At 39.8% G+C, this 20,777-nt stretch overlaps 1 protein-coding gene and 1 non-coding gene across 2 annotated transcripts in view; both read left to right on the forward strand.

Annotated features, from left to right (window-relative positions):
- Positions 1-20,777, forward strand: part of ATP6V0E1 (ATPase H+ transporting V0 subunit e1) — a 36,735-nt gene that overhangs the window by 15,287 nt on the left and 671 nt on the right. Inside the window, exon 3 of the mRNA XM_063087169.1 lies at positions 15,562-15,691. Coding sequence (XP_062943239.1) covers positions 15,562-15,655 — 94 coding nt within the window. The 3' untranslated portion in view covers positions 15,656-15,691. The remainder of the gene's footprint in view (positions 1-15,561; positions 15,692-20,777) is intronic.
- LOC134371414 (small nucleolar RNA U13) lies at positions 13,876-13,979 on the forward strand. Its single transcript, XR_010022837.1, has one exon. It is a non-coding gene; the product is annotated as a small nucleolar RNA U13 (small nucleolar RNA).

Raw genomic sequence — 20,777 nt, forward strand, 5'->3', positions numbered from 1 at the left:
TCAGGGATATTGGCCTGTAGTTTTCTTTTTTGGTTATATCTTTACCTGGTTTTGGTATCAGGATGATGTTTGCTTCATAGAATGAGTTTGGGAGATTTGCGTCCGTTTCAATCTTTTGGAATAGTTTGTAAAGAATCGGTGTCAATTCCTCTTTGAATGTTTGGTAAAATTCTGCTGTGAATCCATCTGGTCCTGGGCTTTTCTTTGTTGGGAGCCTTCTGATAACAGCTTCAATCTCCTTTATTGTTATTGGTCTGTTCAAATTTTCTACGTCTTCACGGTTCAGTTTTGGGAGCTTGTGTGTGTCCAGAAATTTATCCATTTCCTCCAGATTTTCAAATTTGTTGGCGTATAGTTGTTTATAGTAGTCTCGAATGATTCCTTGTATTTCAGATGAATCAGTTGTAATATCGCCTTTTTCATTTCTAATTTTTGTTATTTGAGTCTTCTCTCTTCTTTTTTTTGTTAGCCATGCTAATGGTTTGTCAATTTTATTTATCTTTTCAAAAAACCAACTTTTTGATTCGTTGATCTTTTGAATTGTTTTTTGGTTTTCAATTTCATTCAGTTCTGCTCTGATCTTAATGATTTCTTTCCGTCTGCTAACTTTAGGTTTGGATTGTTCTTGTTTTTCTAGTTCTTTAAGGTGAAGTGTTAGGTTGTTCACTTGCCATCTTTCTATTCTTCTGAAGTGAGCGTTTAATGCAATAAATTTTCCCCTCAATACTGCTTTTGCAGTATCCCACAGGTTTTGGTATGATGTATCATTGTTTTCGTTAGTTTCAATAAATTTTTTGATTTCCTGCTTGATTTCTTCTTGGACCCATATGTCATTAAGTAGAATGCTGTTTAATTTCCATGTGTTTGTATAGTTTCCAGAGTTTCGTTTGTTATTAATTTCTAGTTTTAATCCATTGTGGTCTGAGAAGATACATGGGATAATTCCAATTTTTTTGAATTTATTGAGACTTGATTTGTGACCTAATATGTGATCTATCCTGGAGAATGATCCATGTGCTGATGAGAAGAATGAATATTCTGAGGTTGTTGGGTGGAATGTTCTGTAGATATCTGCCAATTCCAATTGGTCTAGAGTCTTGTTTAGATCTTGTGTTTCTCTACTGATTCTTTGCCTAGATGATCTGTCTAATATTGACAGTGGGGTGTTCAGGTCCCCTGCTATTATGGTATTAGTGTCTATTTCCTTCTTTAGGTCTAATAGAGTTTGTTTTATAAATCTGGCTGCTCCAACATTGGGTGCATACATATTTATGATTGTTATGTCTTCTTGATGGATCAGTCCTTTTATCATTAAGTAGTGTCCCTCATTGTCTCTTTTTATGGTTTTTAGTTTAAAGTCTATTTTGTCAGATATAAGAATAGCTACTCCAGCTCGTTTTTCTTTTCTGTTTGCATGGTAAATCTTTTTCCATCCTTTCACTCTTAGTCTGTGTGAATCTTTATGGGTGAGGTGGGTCTCTTGTAGACAGCATATAGTTGGGTCCTGCTTTTTGATCCAGTCAGCCAGTCTGTGTCTTTTAATTGGGGAATTTAAGCCTTTTACATTAAGAGTTGTTATTGAAAGGTGTTGATTTATTCCTAGCATTTTATTGGTTGTTTGGTTGTCTTAAGTGTCTTTTGTTCCTTGCTTTCTGATTTACTGTTTGGTTTCTTTGTTTGTTGGTTCCTTAGGTTGTAGATAGTGTTTTTGTTAGCTTGTTTTCTCTTCATGAATGCCATTTTTATTATACTAGCGGGTTTAGATTTTTCTTGGGTTTTTATGGCAGTGGTAGTTATTTTTCAGGAACCAAACCCAGTACTCCCTTGAGGATTTCTTGTAAGGGTGGTCTTGTGGTAGTGAACTCCCGCAGTTTTTGTTTGTCTGAGAAATATACTATTTGCCCCTCATTTCGGAAGGATAGCCTTGCAGGGTAGAGTATTCTTGGCTGGCAATCTTTGTCTTTTAGTATTTTGAAAATATCACCCCATTCCTTTCTAGCTTTTAGGGTTTGTGATGAAAAGTCTGATGTTAACCTGATTGGGGCTCCCTTATAGGTGATTTGACGCTTCTCTCTTGCAGCTTTTAAGATTCTCTCTTTGTCTCTGAGTTTTGCCAATTTGACTATGACATGTCTTGGAGAAGGCCTTTTTGGGTTGAATACGTTTGGAGATCGTTGAGCTTCCTGGATCTGAAGATCTGTGATTTTTCCTATACCTGGGAAGTTTTCTGCCACTATTTTGTTGAATATGTTTTCAATGGAATCTCCATTTTCCTCCCCTTCTGGAATACCCATGACTCGGATATTTGATCGCTTATGGTTGTCTGATATCTCTCTCAGATTTTCTTCAATGTCCTTGATTCTTTTTTCTTTCTTTTTGTCTGCTTGTGTTATTTCAAAAAGCCCATCTTCAAGTTCAGAGGTTCTCTCTTCAACTTCGACAAGCCTGCTGGTTAAACTCTCCGTTGTGTTTTTTATTTCGTTGAATAACTTCTTCAGTTCAGCAAGTTCTGCTACATTTTTTTTCAGGACATTGATTTCCTTGTACATTTCCTCTTTCAGATCCTGTATACTTTTCCTCATTTCATCATGATGTCTAGCTGAGTTTTCTTGTATCTCATTCAGTTTCTTTAGAATTATCACTCGAAATTCCTTGTCAGTCATTTCAAGGGCTTCTTGTTCTATAGGATCTAGAGTTTGAGATTTATTAACTTTTGGTGGTGTACTTTCTTGATTTTTTGTATTTCTGGTATCTTTTTTTTGGTGTTTATTCATTGTGGCCGGGGGTTTCACAGTCCACCGGTTTGAGACTAATGACTAACTAGGATGTTGCTGTGGTTGCCAATTTCGTATGGCTCCCTCCATGACTGCTCAGTTGGCCTCTAGTGCCTTGTGTGTGTGGTTGCCTCGGGTCTTGGGCTTCTCCGGGGAGCCACCTTTCTGGTCAGCTTGGACTCTGCTGGGCTGGTGGGTCACGTACCACAGGGTGTGTGATCTCTGTTGAGCTTTCACTTCCTGTGCAGGACTTCTCCCTGTTCCGTGTGCTCTGGCCCAGGCTGTTAGATCGTGCAGTAGCGACCCCACCGGGTGTGTGGTTTTTGTCGAGTCTCCGCCTCCCTGGCCGCACGTCTCCCCACTCTGTGCGCACTGTGCTGGGCTGGGGCGTGTCTTCTGCACCCCTCGTCTAACAGCTGGGCCTTCAAGACCCTGCTCGGTACCCGCCTCGCCCAGGAAGTCTACCAGGTTTCTGCTGGGCACAGACGACCGGTCTCTCTGGGTGCCTTTGTGGCACTATGTAGATCTTTCTCGGGTCTTGTTCACCTTTGTATCCCCCCAGTATAAACCGAGTCTAGCGCCCACCTGTAGCCTGGTCTCCGGCAGGTTCAAGCGGACCTGGGAACTCTCCTACCACACTATTCCCAACCAGAAATTCGTTAGGCTTTTTTTCCAAACTGGTGGCCGCACAGATGGTATCTGCCTCCCAGTAACAGGGAGTTTACCTGGGGCCGGAGTCCAGGGTATGGTGGAGTGACAGTCGGCCCGCCCGTACTTCCTTGCCCTCCCGAAACTGGCCCAGGACGCCCTCCGCCACCAGCCCCGCCAGAGAACCGCGGAGGGAGTGGGAGCCAAGGCCGGTCCGCAAGCTCCGGAAAGCCTGGCGCCAGGCCAGCAAGTGGGAGGGCTCAGTGATGGCCGAGCAGGGCGGAGCTGCCCGCACCTGGGAAAATGGAGGCAGCACCAGCGGTGAGTGGGCTGGTGGTGCAGGCGGGGGCCGCGTGGGCATCCACCCCCCGAACAGAGCTGTGCCAGGGATCACTCACAGTGCTGTGCCAGGTCGGGCGCTCGCTCTGTCTCTGGTTTGTTGCCTTCCGTGTTCTCGGCGCTGCCGCCTCGGGCTGTTCAGTCGCGGCGCGGCTCGGGCGCTCCCAGGAATCTTCTTTAATGCCGGCCTGAAACCTCGAATCCTGAATAGGGCAGCTGGCCGCCTTCAGCGCGGCCCCGGCCTCCGGGATCCTGGCTGCATCCACAGCAGCCCTGGCGCCCTGTTCCCTGTTTCGAGACTCACATTTGCAGCTAAGAAACAGTTCTTTTCCTGCTCCACTCTTTAAAGCTGTTGTCTGTAAATGAGGCAGCCTCTCCTGCCGGGGGCAAAGTGGCGGTCACCCCCCACGACCGGTCAGCAGCAGCAGTCCTCCCTTAAGAGATGGCGAGAGGAAGGGCCACAAGTTTTCCGGCTGCCTGAGTCCCAGTGGCCGCCTTTTCCACCTCAGCTACTCCGCGCCAGCCGCCGCAGCCGCCGCCATCTTGAAAAAAAGAGACAGACCGCATCCCACAAATTTTGATATGGTGTATTCTCATTTTCCTTAATTTGAAATTTATTTTGTAATTTCTTTGACCAGTGGGTTATTTAGAATTGTGGTGTTTAATTTCTAAATATTTGGTGCCTTTCTATCTTATTCTTTTTTCTTTTTTTTTTTTTTTTGTCTTTTTGTGACCGGTAAGGGGATCGCAACGCTTGGCTTGGTGTTGCCCGCACTGCGCTCAGCCAGTGAGTGCACCGGCCATTCCTATATAGGATCCGAACCTGCAGCAGCGGGAGCGTCGCTGCGCTCCCAAGCGCTGCACTCTCCCGAGTGTGCCACTGGGCCGGTCTATCTATCTGATTCTTAATTGACTTCTCACTTAATTCTATGTGGTTGGAAGATATACTCTGTAAGATTTCAGTCTTTTGAATTTGGGACTTATTTTATGACATAGCATATGGTCTATCTTGATGACCATTTCATGTGTACTTGTAAAGAATGTATATTCTGCAACTATTGGTTCTAATGTTCTATAAATGTCAGGTCAAGACGGTTCAAATCTTCTATGTCCTTATTGATTTTTTGTTTGTTTGTTTACTTCTATTAATTACTAGGAGTGAGATGGTAAAAATCACCAGCTACGATTGTGGATTTTTCTATTTATCCTTTTAATTTTTTCCATTTCTGCTTTATATATTTTGAAGCTCTGTTATCAAGAGTATGTACATTTATGATTGTTATGTCTTTTTGATGAATGGACACTTTTATCATATAAAATATTCATCTTTATCTTTGGCGATGCTCCTTGATTTGACTTTTACTTTGTCAGGTTTTAATAATCATACTGCCTTTCTTCTGCTCATTTGTTTGCATGGTCTTTTTTTCATCCTTTTATTTCTAACCTATCTGTGTCTTTAGAGTGTTTCTTTTTGCAAATAGAATATAGTTGGGTTTTACTGTTTTTTTCCGTTCTGACAGTCTTCGCCTTTTAATTGGTGATGGATAGTCACTATAAAATTAATGTAATTATTAATATAGCAAGGTTTGGGTTCACTGTTTTGTTAGTTGTTTTGTTTTATATGTTTTTTGTTCCTCTCTTTTTCTTTTCCTGCCTTATTTTGGGTTAACCAAATATTTTTTAGTGGTTGTTTAATTTCTGTAAGAGCTTTTTAGCTACACATTTCTGTACTTTTCTTTTTAGTGTTGTTCTAGAAATTATAATATGCATTCTTTTTAAAAAAAATTTTAAAGACAAGCTAAGAAATGGTAGTTTATTTTCTCTTTGCCACACAGCAAAGGAGGGTCAAAATTTTGGCAAAATTGATGGAGGTGTTCTCTGAGATTTTAAGAAATCATAACTTTTTGTGGAGCAGCCAGTGTGTAAAGGATTAAAAGTGACCATGGTGTGGCCCCCGCTTCTCCCCTTCTCCTGGCTCCTGCCCCAGCTCACACACTGGGGCAGGATTAACCATAATATGCATTCTTAATTTTACAAGTCTATTTAGAATTAACAAACTTGCAACAGTGTAATTTAATTTACCCTCACTCCCCATCTTTTGTCCTATTATTGTCATATATTTTACACCTACATATGTTGTAAAACCTGTAGTACTGTGTTACAATTTTTGCTTCAAAGAATCATATGTCTTCTAAAAACGTTAAGAGAAAAAGTCTCTTATATGTGCCCACATTATTTCTAGAGCTCTTCATTTCTTCTTATAGCTTTGAGTCCCTATCTGGTATTACTGTAGCCTGAAAAATTCCTTTCATATTTGTTGTAGGACAGGTCTTCTGGCAATGGATTCTCTGAGTTTTTATTATCTGAAAATGTCTTTATTTCACTTTCACTTTTTGTGGGGAGGGAGCTGTTTTCCAGTAACAGGGATCAAATTTTGGACCTTGGTGTTATCAGCACCACACCTTAACCAGGAACCAGCTAGCCCCTCACTTTCACTTTTGAAGAGTATTTTTTCTGAATATAGAAATCTGGATTGATTTCTTTACTATTATTATTATTATTATTTTTTTTTTTCGTTTTGGACAAACTTTAAAGATCATATTCCATTGCCTCTGGCCTGCATTGTTTCTCTTGGAAATTCAGGCATAATTTGATTAGTTGTTTATACATTTTTTTTACTCTGGCTCTTGTCAAGATATTCTCTTTAGGGCCAGCCCGTGGCTCACTCGGGAGAGTGTGGTGCTGAGAATACCAAGGCCCCGGGTTCGGATCCCATATACGGATGGCCGGTTCGCTCACTGGCTGAGCGTGGTGCTCACAACACCAAGTCAAGGGTTAAGATCCCCTTACCAGTCATCTTTAAAAAAAAAAAAAAAAAAAGATATTCTCTTTAACTTATGTTTTCAGCAGTTTGATTATATTGTCCGTACGTATGATTTTCTTTGGATTTATCCTGATTGCAGTTCACTTGCTTTTTGCATCTGTCAAGTTAATGTTTTCCAACAAATCTGGGAAAATTGTAGTCTATATTTCTTCTATTCCTTTTTTCTGTATATTTGTTTTCTCTTCTGAGACTTCAATTACATGTATGTTAGACTGCTTGATTTTCTTTCCTTTTTTTAAATGTTTTTTTCCTCCATTTCTTCAGGTTGGATAGTTTCTGTTGGTCTGTCTGTACATTCTCTATTAATTCTATCATTTCCAGTAAGCTGGTAAGCCAATCCAAAGATTTTTTCAGTTAAGATATACTTTTTAGTTCTAGAATTTCCACTTGCTTTTTTTTTTATAGGTTTAACTTATCTTCTGAGATTCCCTATCTGTTCCTTCTTTGACCATTTTTTCTTTTAAGTCTTCAAGCATTTTTTAAAAATTTGTTTCTTTTGGCAGCCCTTGACTTTGGAGTTATTAGCATTGCTCTCTAACCTACTGAGCTAATGGGCTAGCCCTCAAACATTTTTAATAGCTACTTTAAAGTCCTTATCATTTAACTCCAACATCTGGGTCATTCTGGAATCAGTTTCTGATGATTCCTTTTTTCTTGACTCTTGATCACATTTCTTGTTTATGGGTTTTAGTTTTTTTAGTTTTGTTTTTGCTTTTTTGCATGTCTGTTTCTTATTGAATTCTAGATATTGTAGATGATAAAGACCCTAGGTACCACTTAAGGTTAAATTTGTTCTAGAAAACAATTATATTACTAGCTGGTCACCTTCAACTTATGGAAGCTTGATTTTACACTTTGTTGGGGCAGATCTATTTCAGTTTTGCCCTTAGATTAGAGCGAGTTCCCAGTTAAGGTGTGGCCTTTCTGAAGTTTAATGGAAAGTCTGAGGTATTTACCGAGCCCCTCTAACTTTAGACACTTAATTCTCTTTCCCCTGTGATGAGCAGCAGCTGAAATCTCTGCTCCATCTTTTCAGCCTTGGACGTTGTTTTCCACCAGTCTCCTTGTAGTTTCTTGCATGGTTCAGGGATCAGCCAAGAATCTAAGGGAATTTACACATAGATGTTGGGGCTCCCCTCTGTGGCACTCTCTTTTTTTGAGATTTCCCTTTTTAATTTCCAGCTGTTCTGGCAGCTCTGAACTTCATGTTTTGACACCTCAAGCCAGTAGGATTGCAGCTTTCTGCTTGAATTTTAGCTGTCCTGTCCCACACATGAACTAGGTGGTGTACTCAAGGGAAATGCTGTATGAAGATATCAGCATGGCTTCCTTCTTTCTGTTTGTTTGTCTGTCTGTCTGTTTGTTTGTTTGTTACTGGCTGGCCAGTAAGGGAGTACAAACTCTTGTTACAAGGCGGCGCTCTAACCAGCTGAGCTAACTGGTCACTCTGGCTTCCTTCTTTCAAGGGTTGAATCCCCTGGAGTTTCTACCTGCTTTTGGATATCATCATATAGTTGCTTTTAATACTTCGTCCAGAGTTTATAATTACTATCTATAGGATAAGTAGGATACAAGCTAATCTGCTATTACCAGAACCAGAACCACACCCTTTGACTTTTTTTTACTTTCAGGTATAGTATTTTTCATTTCTATATAGGTTCCTTTTGCTTCTTATATAGAAATGAAAAATTTGCTTGGCCTCCCCCCCGCCTTTCCTTCCTGTTCCCTGCATATATTTTATTTATTTATTTATTTATTTTGCGGCTGGCCAGTACAGGGAACCAAACCCTTGACCTTGGTATTACAAGGCTGAGCTCTTACCAGCTGAGCTAACCAGACAGCCCGATAGAATTTTTTTTTTTTTTTTTTTTGGCAGCTAGCCAGTACTGGGATCTAAACCCTTGACCTTGCTGTTATAATGTTGTGCTGTAACCAACTCAGCTAACTAGCTAGCTGACTGCACATGTTTTAAGCTTATTTCTTGAAACATAGACATAGTTCATTTATAGTCCATTTCTGATAATTCCATTATCTGAAGTCCTTGCAGGTCTGTGTCTGCTCTCTGTTGTCTTTGCTAGTTCTCACTCGGTTTTGTTTCCATATGTGTTTTGTTATATTTGACTATGATCTGTTCATTTTTCCAGTAATATATATGTGTGACTTCTTTTAGGCCTGGTGTGAAGGTGGGCTCCTCCAAAAAGGATTTACATTGCTTCTGCCAGGAGAAGGCCATCACCAGTTCAGGATTAATAAATTTCTTGATACATGGTTTTTTAGACCATCCTGGTAGTGTGAATTAGAGTTGCAAACCTTCCTAAAGGCCAGTTCTTAATGGCCTTCTCCTTCCTTCTTGGAATTTAGGCTTGAGAGTTGATTTTTCTAGCATTCCTCTTGAATTCTGTCTAATTTATCTGTAATTCAAGATATAACTCTTTAGGGTCCCAGTTTTTTTGAGGGGGTATGAAGCTTTCATTAGACTCTGTCATAATCTGTTTTCTGCTGCTATAACAGAATACCATAGACTGGGTAATTTATAAAGAAAAGAAATGTATTTGGCTTACGATTCTGGAGGCTTAGAACTCCAAGAGCATGACACTGGCATCTGGTGAGGGCTTTCTTGCTGTGTATCCCATGGCAGAAGGGCAAGCAAGCATGTGAAATAGAGAGAAAATTGGGCTGAATTCATCCTTTTTATCAGGAGCCCACTCTCATGATAACAGCATTAATCCCTTACTTCCTCCTGTATACTTTAACTCATCTCTAGATCACTTATAATACCTAATATAATGTAAATGCTATGTGAGTAGTTGTTACACTATATTGTTTATTAAATTTGTATTTTTTAATTGTCATATTATATTTTTTTATGAATATTTTTGACCTGTGGTTGGTTGGATCTGCAGATGCAGAACTTGCAGATACAGAGGGCTGAAGGTACTGTTCAGGTGTGGAAAACAACCTGCAGTCACTTCTCGTTCCTCTCAGGGTACTTGTCTTCACTTAGTTTCTTGGTCTGAGAATTGCTTAAATTTCTCTCATGGATACATTTACGATGTTTGTTTATAGGGAAAGGGAAATCTAGGTACCTGGCCCAGCATATTATTACCTGCTATTTGGAAAAGTTTTTTTTCTTAGTCTGAATTTATAATCTTTTCCTTTATACTTTGTCAAATAAGACAATTGTTTACAGACTTTGAGCTGGAAGGCCTGGTATGGGAAGTGAGTCTCGAAGTGTGGAGAGAAGAAAAGAAAGATATTTCAAGTTTAGACTGGTAAAAATATTTCATATTTCTGTGATAGTGAAAGGGCCATAGTAGAGATAGAGTTGACATAAAATTAAGGGAAAACATGTTTGTGCCTTCTCATCTGGAGCTTGGGATCCTTTACCAAGTTCCCATGGCTGTGCCAGAGTTCAGTTCCTTGTGGTTGTAGGACTGAGGTTCCATTTCCTTGCTGGCTGTTCGTTGGAGCCACTCTCAGCTTCTAGAGGCCACATGTATTCCTGGCCTTGTGCCCCCTCCATCTTCAAAGCCAGCAATAGAAGAATCTCCTTTGTACCAAGTCCTTCTCACTCTGTAGCAGTCTGGATCCCAGATATCTCCAATATCTGGGAGATAGAAACCACACAGTAGGTTAAATAGGGGAAGCTTACATAAAGAATTATTATTATTAACTACAGAAAAAGAGTAACTATAAGGTATAAGAAAACTGTGATGGTACTGTTGGACTGAGGTAGAGTACCCAAGGAAGAACAAACTTGGACGGGATTCAGACCTTATTGGAGAGGATATGGTTCAGCACACCAGACAGCAGAGACATTTGTTGATTTGGCCAGGCTGGAATTGGTCTGGAGCTGCTGAACAAGCAATAGGTCACCCTCTGGAGGGCCAGCAGGAGAGCAAGTTATCAGTAGCATGGATGTGTAGTGGGAGTCTCTGTGCTAGTTTGAGCAGGGGTCCTTCAAAGCATGTAGACCATGCAGGGGCCCTTGGTTCCATGTCGAGAGGGCTGCAGAAAAGTTATTGCCAGGACGAGGCTACAAAATCAAAGAGCTATCATGTTCTGGCCCAAGCCTGGGCATACTTCACCCAGTGTTCTCATACCCACTCTGTGATCTCCAGCCCACACCTGCAATGTCCTTCCAGCTTCCTCTACTGAGAAAGCTTAACATCGTGCTCACTTTACAGGAGTGAAGGAATTCGTTTGTTTATCACAGAGCACATATTGAAGAGTATGTTCAGAGCTGAGAGGTGGTAAATTTATAACTGATACACACATGCCAAATGTCTTTTATCAGGGAGAGTCCCATCCCTTTTAAGAGCTCACCTGATTAGGTTAGGTCCACTCAGTAGTCTCCCTTTCTTAAAGCCACCTGTGTCATATAACATAATCCAATCATGCGAGTGACTGTCCTGTCAAATTCACCATCCTGGGGTTTATATGGGGTATGTACTCTAAGGGGTGGGAACCTTGGAGGAATATCTTAGAAATCTGTCTACCAGGGAATGGATGGGGATGGGAGAGGAGGTGAAGACCAGAATGACTCATTGCTGCATGAGAAACTCCTTTATAAAGTAAATAGGTTGTAGTTCATCCCAGGGCTTGAATACATTTTTAGCTGTCTCACAGAGAAAGAGCAGGAATAACTCATGTTTATTAGGCATCTATTTGTCAGCCACTGCATGGAGCACTTTATGTTATCTCTTTAATTCTTAACACCTTGAGACAGGGACTATTATCTCCATTTTACAAAAGGGGAAACTGAGGCTTGGGGTTTATAAGGAGTCATTCCACTAGTGTTTGATATAGCTGAAACTAAAGTCCAACCCTGTCTAATTCCAAATCCCATATTTCCTAATATCATCTAATAATGTTGCTGCCTTTGGTGTCATTGGATTGGGAAGAGAGGATCTGATAGAGCTCGTTTTAGTGGAACTAGGGCAAGTTGCTCACGTATGTGCTGACTGTCTCATAAGGAGCCCACTACAGAGGTCACTCCTGTCATGGCCCTGGCTGGAGGGACAGCATATCAGAAGAGAGGTCCTAGCCAGACTTTCCCATTCCAACAGGAAAGCCAAGACTGCTTGATCTGTGCCATCACCGGGAAGTAACCCATGCCTTTGTTCCCTGTTCTCATATGTGAATGTGGAACAAAGGAACAAAGCAGGATTTGAGAGCACTAGTATAGCCTTTTCTGTGATGAGGGCATATTTTATGCTTTGAGAATTCTAATAACCAAGAGCTGAGCTCATGATAAATGGCCAGGGAGTGTTTGTAGAATGAAAGCACCCATGCATATCTCTACCAAAGCATACTCTGCTGTCTTTGGTTTGCCTTTCAGTGCTCAGGAGTCCTTTGGGGTTGGCCCCTCAACTGACTCCCCTTTGCATCCTCAGAAACTGACATGGAACGTGACACTGGTAAATGATTGTGGAATAAATGAGGACTAAATCTAGTCTGCCTGATTTAATACTCTATGGAAGCAGCCTTGTATAATGGGACTCAGGAGTTCTGGCTTCCCCCTTCCAGCTCCATCATATATTCACTGCGGGGTATTAAGCTCATGAGGACTTAGTTTCCTCAACTTTAAAATGCAGAACGTGGACTTGACCTCTGGTCCATTCCAGCTCTACAGTTCTCTGAAAGATGCTACTGCACCATTGCTGCCTCGGTAGTTTGAATAATCTTAGATGGTTGGTTATTAGGCTGACCTACAGGTTATGAAGACATGTGGAACAGTTTGGGCAAATATGAACGGTACATTTAGTTCCTTTTCTTGTACACATGAAGTAATAGATTCATTGGAATATGATCTCTTCCTCCGCCCACTTCCATCAATTCAGAGTGGATTTTTTTTTTCTCCTTCCAGTTCTCTGTGTGTTTATCAGCTTAAAAGGGAAATTCTAAGTCAGGAGGTGGTCAGAAGGGCAGGACTGAGCTCAGCCGGTTAGAGGGGGAAAACTCCTCTGTGAAATTTCAAATGAACTGTCCTGGATTATTTACCAAGGAATTTTCTTAAACTGGGGTTTGCTGGAGTCTTTTTAAAACTGAGATTTTTTTTTTTTTTTTTTTTTTTTTTTTTGCTTGATTCGACACATTAAAAACAGTGTGTTAAATTTAATTCAAAAAAATTTTTAAATGCTGACCTGAGCAAACGAAGTGGTCTTCATTCTTGCTTCTGGATATTTATTCTGCAGGTACTAAAGACCTGTGATGAACTTAATATTTAGTGGATAGATTCTTGTTTCCTTAATTTCCAGTTTAGATTTAGCTAAATTAATGCTTTCTGAAATGTTCTCAGTTAAAATATTTCAGAAGGTTACTTTTTGTAGTGGGAACATTCATCTGACCTGGTTTCTGGTCTAGGACCTACTACTGCCTATTTAGTGTGACCGTAGGTAAATCATTTAACTTCTCTCTGCCTCAGTTTCCTTAACTGTGTAGTACAAGAATTAAATGAATTAAATTAAATTAACTTTAAATTAATTAAAAGAACAAAATGTGAAGTATAGCACCGGTATTTTTTTAAAAGCTCTCTTTGTGATTATAATGGGCAGCCAGGGTTGAAAACCACTTACAACATCCTATGAAGTGCTGGGAGATGGTGTTTTTATTCTGTACAATACATTCTCGGTGATGCAAGGAGACAGGACTAATTTAGTTTCTAATGTATTTTTTATTTGGTATTTCTAAGCCTTGGCGGTTATCAGTCTTTTTCGAAAGTACGGGCAACTTGTTTTTGCAGGCAGCTTGTATTGCCTGCTGGGATTGGGGAAATCATGGGTTTGTGTGGAATTTTCCATGACTCCTAGCTCTGCACCATTAGTGTTGACTACAGTAACATAGTTTTTCACTGTGTCTACCTGTGCTGTCCTCCTCTTTCATTTTTTATATTGTCAGATGGATGTTAAACCTCAACTACAAGTCTTCGTATTGTGTTTGTGTTTAATACCCTAATTCTAAGGACGGATCAAAGAATTTCATCTGAATTAACTTTTTGTTTATAAAATGAGTCAGCTTGAGGTTTCGCTTTTGGTCTGATTTCCTCAGGTATCATGTTTCCTGTCACAAAACCACCTTTTGTGGGGTGGAGAGGGCAGGTGCATTGCTTCTGTAGGCATAAGGTTCTGATGTGATGCTGGCTAATTCTCTAACAATCTCTTCACTGGTGATCAGAATCAGCTTTTTGATTCTTTGATTGAGAGAGTTCTAAAAATGACAGCAAATGGGATCTTTTTTGGTTCGTAAGTGTGATGACTGGGTTTTCACACTGCTGTGTGATATGTCCCTCCCTCTAAACCTTGTTACGATGTTGGCATATTACCCATCTGACATTAAAAAAAAAAAAAAGACAGCAAATAGAAAAAAGATAGATAACAGCTTGGTTGGTTATAAGTCCCCTCTTAGAGGGGAATTTGAAGTCCTAAAAGTTTAGAAGGAGACCACTGTTGCAGTGTATAAAGTGATTCCCTAGATCCCATGCAGAGAGGATAGCAGTATCAGATTATGTTGCTGTAATTCATTCTCCCATAGCAGTAGATGGAGGTTGGGCTTGTTTACCTCCAAATGAGACTAGTTCCAGTCAGGTCATGTATTTTGAAAGGAAACTAAAGGCAGTATGTATTCTGCTTCATTCTGGTCTCTGCTCAAGTTTTACCTCCCGGACCACCCTTTCAAAGTAGTTCTCTCCCCACCCCCATTATTCTCTATTCCTTCTCCCTGCTTCATTTCCTTCATAGCACTTATTACCTGATGTTATATTATGTAAGCTCTTTGAGGATAGTTTCATTTCATCTTCTCTGTTGTATTCCTGGGGCCTAGATCCTAGTAGGTGCTTAGCAAATATTTGTTTAATAAGTAAAACATGCAATGGATTGAATGGCCAGACCTTTGCATACTGCCTTTCTATTTGTTCTTTGCTTTGGTCTTAACTCAGTGATTCTCAGACTTCATCGGGCTTATGAATAGCAGGTATGAAACCATTTATTCCGAACTTTGTGAGCAATATAAGAAAATTTTAAAGATAACTTTGACTTTGTGCTGTTTTTCACTTCTAATCCATTGTACTTCCTCCATAATTAGTCTGTAATACAGAGGAATAACTTGTTATTTAGATTCTGAAGTAAACAGGACAAATTAAATGCCAGTTTGGTTCGGCTCCACTGGGGCCCACAAGATGTGTTACATGTTTTAGTGGTGATGGTGATTAGAGAAGGGGAGCTCAAGTGTTATGGTCTAATTGGAGCATGATGGGTTGAAGTCAAACCAGTAAAAGTGGGTGTGTCATATAGGTTGTGGGTCTTAACATTGGAGAATTGATAAAATAAGACCATTTTTCCTGGGCCTGGAAGTTGAGATGATGATAAATTGAGATTAGGTAGAAATTCTTTAAGATACAGACATCATGAATTGAGGAGATCCTGGGCCGGCCCGTGGCTCACTCGGGAGAGTGCGGTGCTAATAGCACCAAGGCCCCGGGTTCGGATCCCATATACGGATGGCCGGTTCGCTCACTGGGTGAGCGTGGTGCTGACCACACCAAGTTAAGGGTTAAGATCCCCTTACCGGTCATCTTTTAAAAAATAAAAAAAATAAAAAAAATAAAAAAAATGAATTGAGGAGATCTTGGGTACTTGGAAAGGTAATTAGGTAATGAGAGAAAAGACAAGGATGTATTGTGATGAAACCTCACTGCTTTGTAGATACATCTCAAATCGAAGGCAGGATATGCCCTGGGAAATGTTTCGTTGTCAGATCTGCACCCATCAGCACAATGTGTATTGAAGGTTTGGTCCAAACAGAACAGATTTAAGTTTTACTAAAGTGTTTTTTTCCATCCTAATTGAAAACGGTCATGTTTAAACATGATTTCACCATTTTTTTGTCATTCTTTTCCTCTCCCCATTGTTCTTTTAGTTGGCTGATTGCAATCCTGGCCCAACTCAACCCTCTTTTTGGACCACAGTTGAAAAATGAAACCATCTGGTATCTGAAGCATCATTGGCCTTGAAGAAGACGACATGTTCTGCAGTGCTCAGTCATTGAGGTGACTATGCTCTTGACCTTTCACATCAGTGTTGCCAGTCAGTCAGCTAAGTTGGACTTGACTTTTTCTCAGAATTTCACCACCATTTTAACACATGACAAGGCAGGCTGCTGATCTGACCAGCATAAATAAATTTGGAATATAAGCCATTAACCTTACCTAAATCTTATGGACCTACCATAAGATTCTTTTAAATTCTACTATTACCCTGCCTTTTAAAATACAGTTTGATTTTCAGAATTAAACTTGCATGCATTCTTTCTGACACAGATCAGAAAAGTGACTATTTATACTTCACATTGTGAGTTGACCAGTTAGCTCAGTTGGTTAGAGCATGGTGCTGATTACATCAAGGTTCAGAGTTGAATCCCTGTAAAGGCCAGCCACCAAAACAAACAAAAAATATATTCTTGACACTGCAAGATCCAGCAACTTTAAGAAGTGGCTGGCAGATTTAAAATTAAGAGCGTTTCTGAATGCTTTGGATGGAGAGAGACAGGTGCCTTTTGAAAATTTGGTCTTAAAATTGCAACTTTTATTTGGTTCTGAAGATCAGGGAGGTAAGTAGTGGTATAGTGGAAAGATTTATGCACTAACTGGGAATCAGGAAACCTGTTGTTTCATTTGTTCCTCTATCTCCATTATTTTGTTAAATGGAAGTTAAGCACTAAATGCTTGACTAGATCCAGTTTCAACTTTTGTGGCAAGGCTCGTTCTTAGGTGGTATTGTGTATTGTATATTGCCTCACATCAGGAGACACACAATGTCTGGCTCTCTTATTTTTAGTGTTGCTGAGATGATCTGGTTTCAGGTAATGACAGCCTGGTCCCTCCAATTGTAAAGCTCTCTGTCAACCTGTTATCCAGTAATTTTATTCATCGATGAGCATAGCCTCAATTAATCATTTCAGTAGAAAATGCAAAATGGTGATTTTCTAGTTCTATCATTACTTCCACATTTGATTAGGGTTTCATCTGCCCATTCTTTTCAGTCTCGTGTCTCTGTTAACCTTACTGACTGAAAGAGTCCTAACATTTGCACTGTAGTCCACAACATAAACTTCTGCTTGAAACCTTAATATATTAAAGATCATTCCTTTAAAAATAAAATGACAGGAAGTAGGAGGATGATCCCTAATTATGAACATCATGTCATATCTATTCTGCATGTAATAGAATTATAGTAGTGCCATCACTCTAAGTCGTTGTACTCAAGAGATCTAAACTCTGCCTCGCATCAGAGCAGACAGAATTTAAGACAAGACCTCATTTTTCCTGGTGGTAAAAATCAAAAGATTGAGCTCTATTTACCTTTTGAATTTTGAACTTTTACACATTTTTAACATTGAGATGATAAAGGAGTGTAGCAACCAGATTTGGGCCTGTCATTACCTGATAAGTTAAAATGTTTGATTTTGTACATGATTTCTTTAGGAGGCCAGATTTGGAAAGTAAGTGTAAGTCAGACATGGTATTCAGCAGAGAAAAATGAAGACCAGTCATGAAAACTTTAGAATAATTTTATACAGGTGCAATTGAATTGATCTAAACAACACACTGTTAAACACTTAACTGATTTTTTGTTATCTTAATCACTTGAATTGTTACGATTTTCTTTCCTGTGTTGAAGAACTGAACTATGGTTATTGATGAAAGGATGAGTTATAGCACTTCATATTTATTGGCTGGAAATCTTACTCAGTACTTCTAAGAACAGTGCTTACTCCATCTCTGTCCCTGCCAGCCTTGTCTGCTTCCCTTAGATTCCTAAGTGTGACTTTGTAAGGTGTACAAGGAACTATTACATCAGAGTTGCTGTTTTTGTTGATGTTCACTTTCCTACAGCCCTGGGGCATGTGATGCTAGTATAGAATCTCCTTGGAGTAGATTTGACTTCAGACCCAGTGTCCTAGAAGTTAGGTTGTTTATCATGTCATTGTTACATGGTAGATGAGCTTTTATGGTTTATCACAATCCTAAAGGGCAGAAATTCTATTTTATCATAAAGTCTGAGATGGGAGAGGGATAGTGGATATTGATAATTAGGCCTCTGCCCTATGGGAGTTGTTTTTCTATGCATTCCAAAAATATTTGAGTGCTCATGAGGTGTACAGTAAGCACTAAGTAGGGATTTCAATGAAGATGGTGGGCTCTGAAGGGATTTGTGATCTGTTGGTTGAAATTAAACTAACTTGGGAAAAGTTATACATGCAGGGTCTTTTGTAGTTAAAAAATATATCTTTTACTGTGGCCCCTCTGGCTGGATATTCTGCTGCCATTCAGACTGAGCCATGTTTCCATTTCAGGTCCTGATATCATAGTTTTTTCCCTGTTGCTTAGGGTCAGAACCTATCCTCCTTTCTTCTCTTCCTCAAATCCAGTTGCTCTTGTTTCTGTCTCTTGTGTCTGCCCTTCCCTTCTGTTCCTCCTTGAGGATGCTAATTTTGGACCTAGATCACTGCAGCTCTGAATTATGACAGTGGCTCATCTGGTCTCCCTGTCTCTGCAGTCATATAGCTGTGGAACACCACTCCATTTATCTTCCTGATGTAGCACTTCCTGAAACACATTACTGCTTGCCCCAGAAGCTTTTCAGTAGTTCTTCATAGGCTATATAGCAGGTTGGGGTTTTTTTAACCTGAGGTTCCCGATTTTAGGGTACATGCCCCTTGAAATACGATGTAAAATGTAGTCACACAGCTTTTGTCAGGGTCTCCAAAGGTCCCATGAGCCACAAAAGATAAGAGCAACTAATCTGCACGTTACATCCAGCTCTCTAACTTGGCTGTCAGGGTCTTCCCAGTCTGCATTCAAACCACCTTTGCAGCTTATCTTCTCACTACTTTCCTCCGTGACCTAATGGTTCCAGCCCCACTATTTTCATGTTCTTGACCTAATTAGCTTAACTTAGCTTTTCCTGCCTCTCACTACCCTGTTATATTCATTAATTTAGAAAGCAGAGTAGAGGGCTGGCCAATTAGCTCAGTTGGTTAGAACACAGCCTTACAACACCAAGGTCACAGGTTCAGATCCCAATACTGGCCAGCTGCAAAAACAATGACGACAACAGAAAGCAGATTAGTAAACACAGTATGCTGTTAACACTGCTTTTGCTTTCTTGCCTCAGCTCACCTATTCTCTCTTAATCTTTCTGATGTGTTCTCTTTTAGTGGGCAGCTTGCAAATCCTTTCACTTCCTTTCCTGGCCACTTTGTTTCAAAGTGATTTTTTCCATCCCTAAATGTATTTAGCTCTCCAGTTTTTCCATTCATTTGGTACACTGCCTTGCATTGTTAAATACATATACCTTTCGTTTGCTCAACTACCTCCTGTAGTTAGTATCCTACAATATCATATTACGTATCATAGTAAAGAAGGGATTATTTTCTAAATTTATCTGAAATAAAAAAATAAAGATAAAAATTAAAGCTAACATATATATCCTTTAAGAAATACATTCACTTACTCTTGCTTGAACAGGTTTCTCGGTTCTGGCCTTAATATTTTTATGTTATCTTCATTCTCACTTTTACCTGATAGTAACTGTAATAATTCCTTTATTTTTATATAATGAGAACATAGATGCTTTGATTGAGTTCCTTAGCCCCACCCCTAAACAGCTATTTCACATTAGAGAGATGATTAGAATATGTGCTTCCTTAATTTACTCCAAATATCAAACCACAAGACCATGCCATTTAACATAACGCTCACTCATATTCATTTTAAACTAGTGTCATTGAGCTTGAGTGAAAATTATCCCGTTTGTGTGTGGTTTTTCAAAAGAAGTCTGTTTTTCCCTTTTATTATTGTTTCTTTGTCTAAACAGGCCTAAATGATGAGGAAGTCTAATCTTTTATGCTCTTCATAGAAAATACACACTTCGTAGAAAATACACACAAAACTTGTGTATTTACTACTTTAGTAGTCTCAGGTAAAATTTATAATCTGCCTGGAACTGAGGTTTGTACAGAGGGGCTGTTCTGCTGGCCTAAGGAGGGGAACAGAAAATGATCATTAGGTTAGAGTAAAGGGTTTTATAAGGCTCTCAGACTGCAAGAAACAAGCAGCTCCGATAATTGACACTCAGACACTCATGTAATTGGCCTGATGTTAATTTCCTAATACATTGTGAAAACAGTCCTCTAATTACTTGTTGAGTTGAATATATTTTGTTTGCCATGTCCTGCCTTAGTGGGTCCCCAGCAGTCTGTGCTTTCCACCACTGAAGGCAGTTGCACTGTCCCAGCTTGCATCAGTAAGACTTAGTAGCAAACTCTTGTCCACTGGTGGGTACTCTTGGACCACAAGCCTGGGAAAGCCATAGTTTTACCATACTGCACTATAAATTCTCCAGGTTGTGCCCACTGATTTAGAAATCCTAAAGGACCCATCAGATCTCTTGACATCTCTTTTTGACCTTTAGTCAGACCTGCCTGCCATAAACCATGTCTCATCTGAATTTATCAAGCCCCCCTCACATACCACCCTGCCCTTACCCTCAATAGTTTTCACACTTAGGCAAATTGCATGTCATAACCAGCCTGATTTCTTAGCAGCCACCTCAAGCCTTCTGTGGAAATTGCCTTTGAAAGAAACTATTTATTTAATTTTAATTTCCTCTTTATTAACTTTTTAATTTCAAAGTAGCATATGTGGCTTTATTTATGTAAACATTACAACATAAGCTTTATATAAAGGAGTTTATGTGACTGCTGTTAGCAGTTTAATGTGTTAAGATCCTTATTTAAATATTTGCTAGTTTTGCAAGGGTGGTGTTTGCAGCTTCAAGCTACTAAATAAAGAAATTGTCGTTTGTCACCTATGCTTGTGGTAACAAAAATGGGGAGCAAACTAGATAGCAGCCTTGAGTACTGAGAATAAGCAAGGAGCTGCTCTTCAGGAGTGTGACACTAGAGAAGAGCTTGCCCTGCCTGTGGTAACCTTGTTTTTTTGCCATAAGAGGGGAAGGAAAAATACAGACTCTTGAAACCAAAGTGAGCTCATTAGATTCCAACACCATCAGTCTTAGCTTCACTCTTCCTGCTTTCTGTACCACAGTCAAACAGTTATGTGCTCCTCAGGT

The sequence above is a fragment of the Cynocephalus volans genome, chromosome 2 (assembly GCF_027409185.1).
Source record: "Cynocephalus volans isolate mCynVol1 chromosome 2, mCynVol1.pri, whole genome shotgun sequence".
NCBI classification, from domain to species: Eukaryota; Metazoa; Chordata; class Mammalia; order Dermoptera; family Cynocephalidae; genus Cynocephalus; species Cynocephalus volans.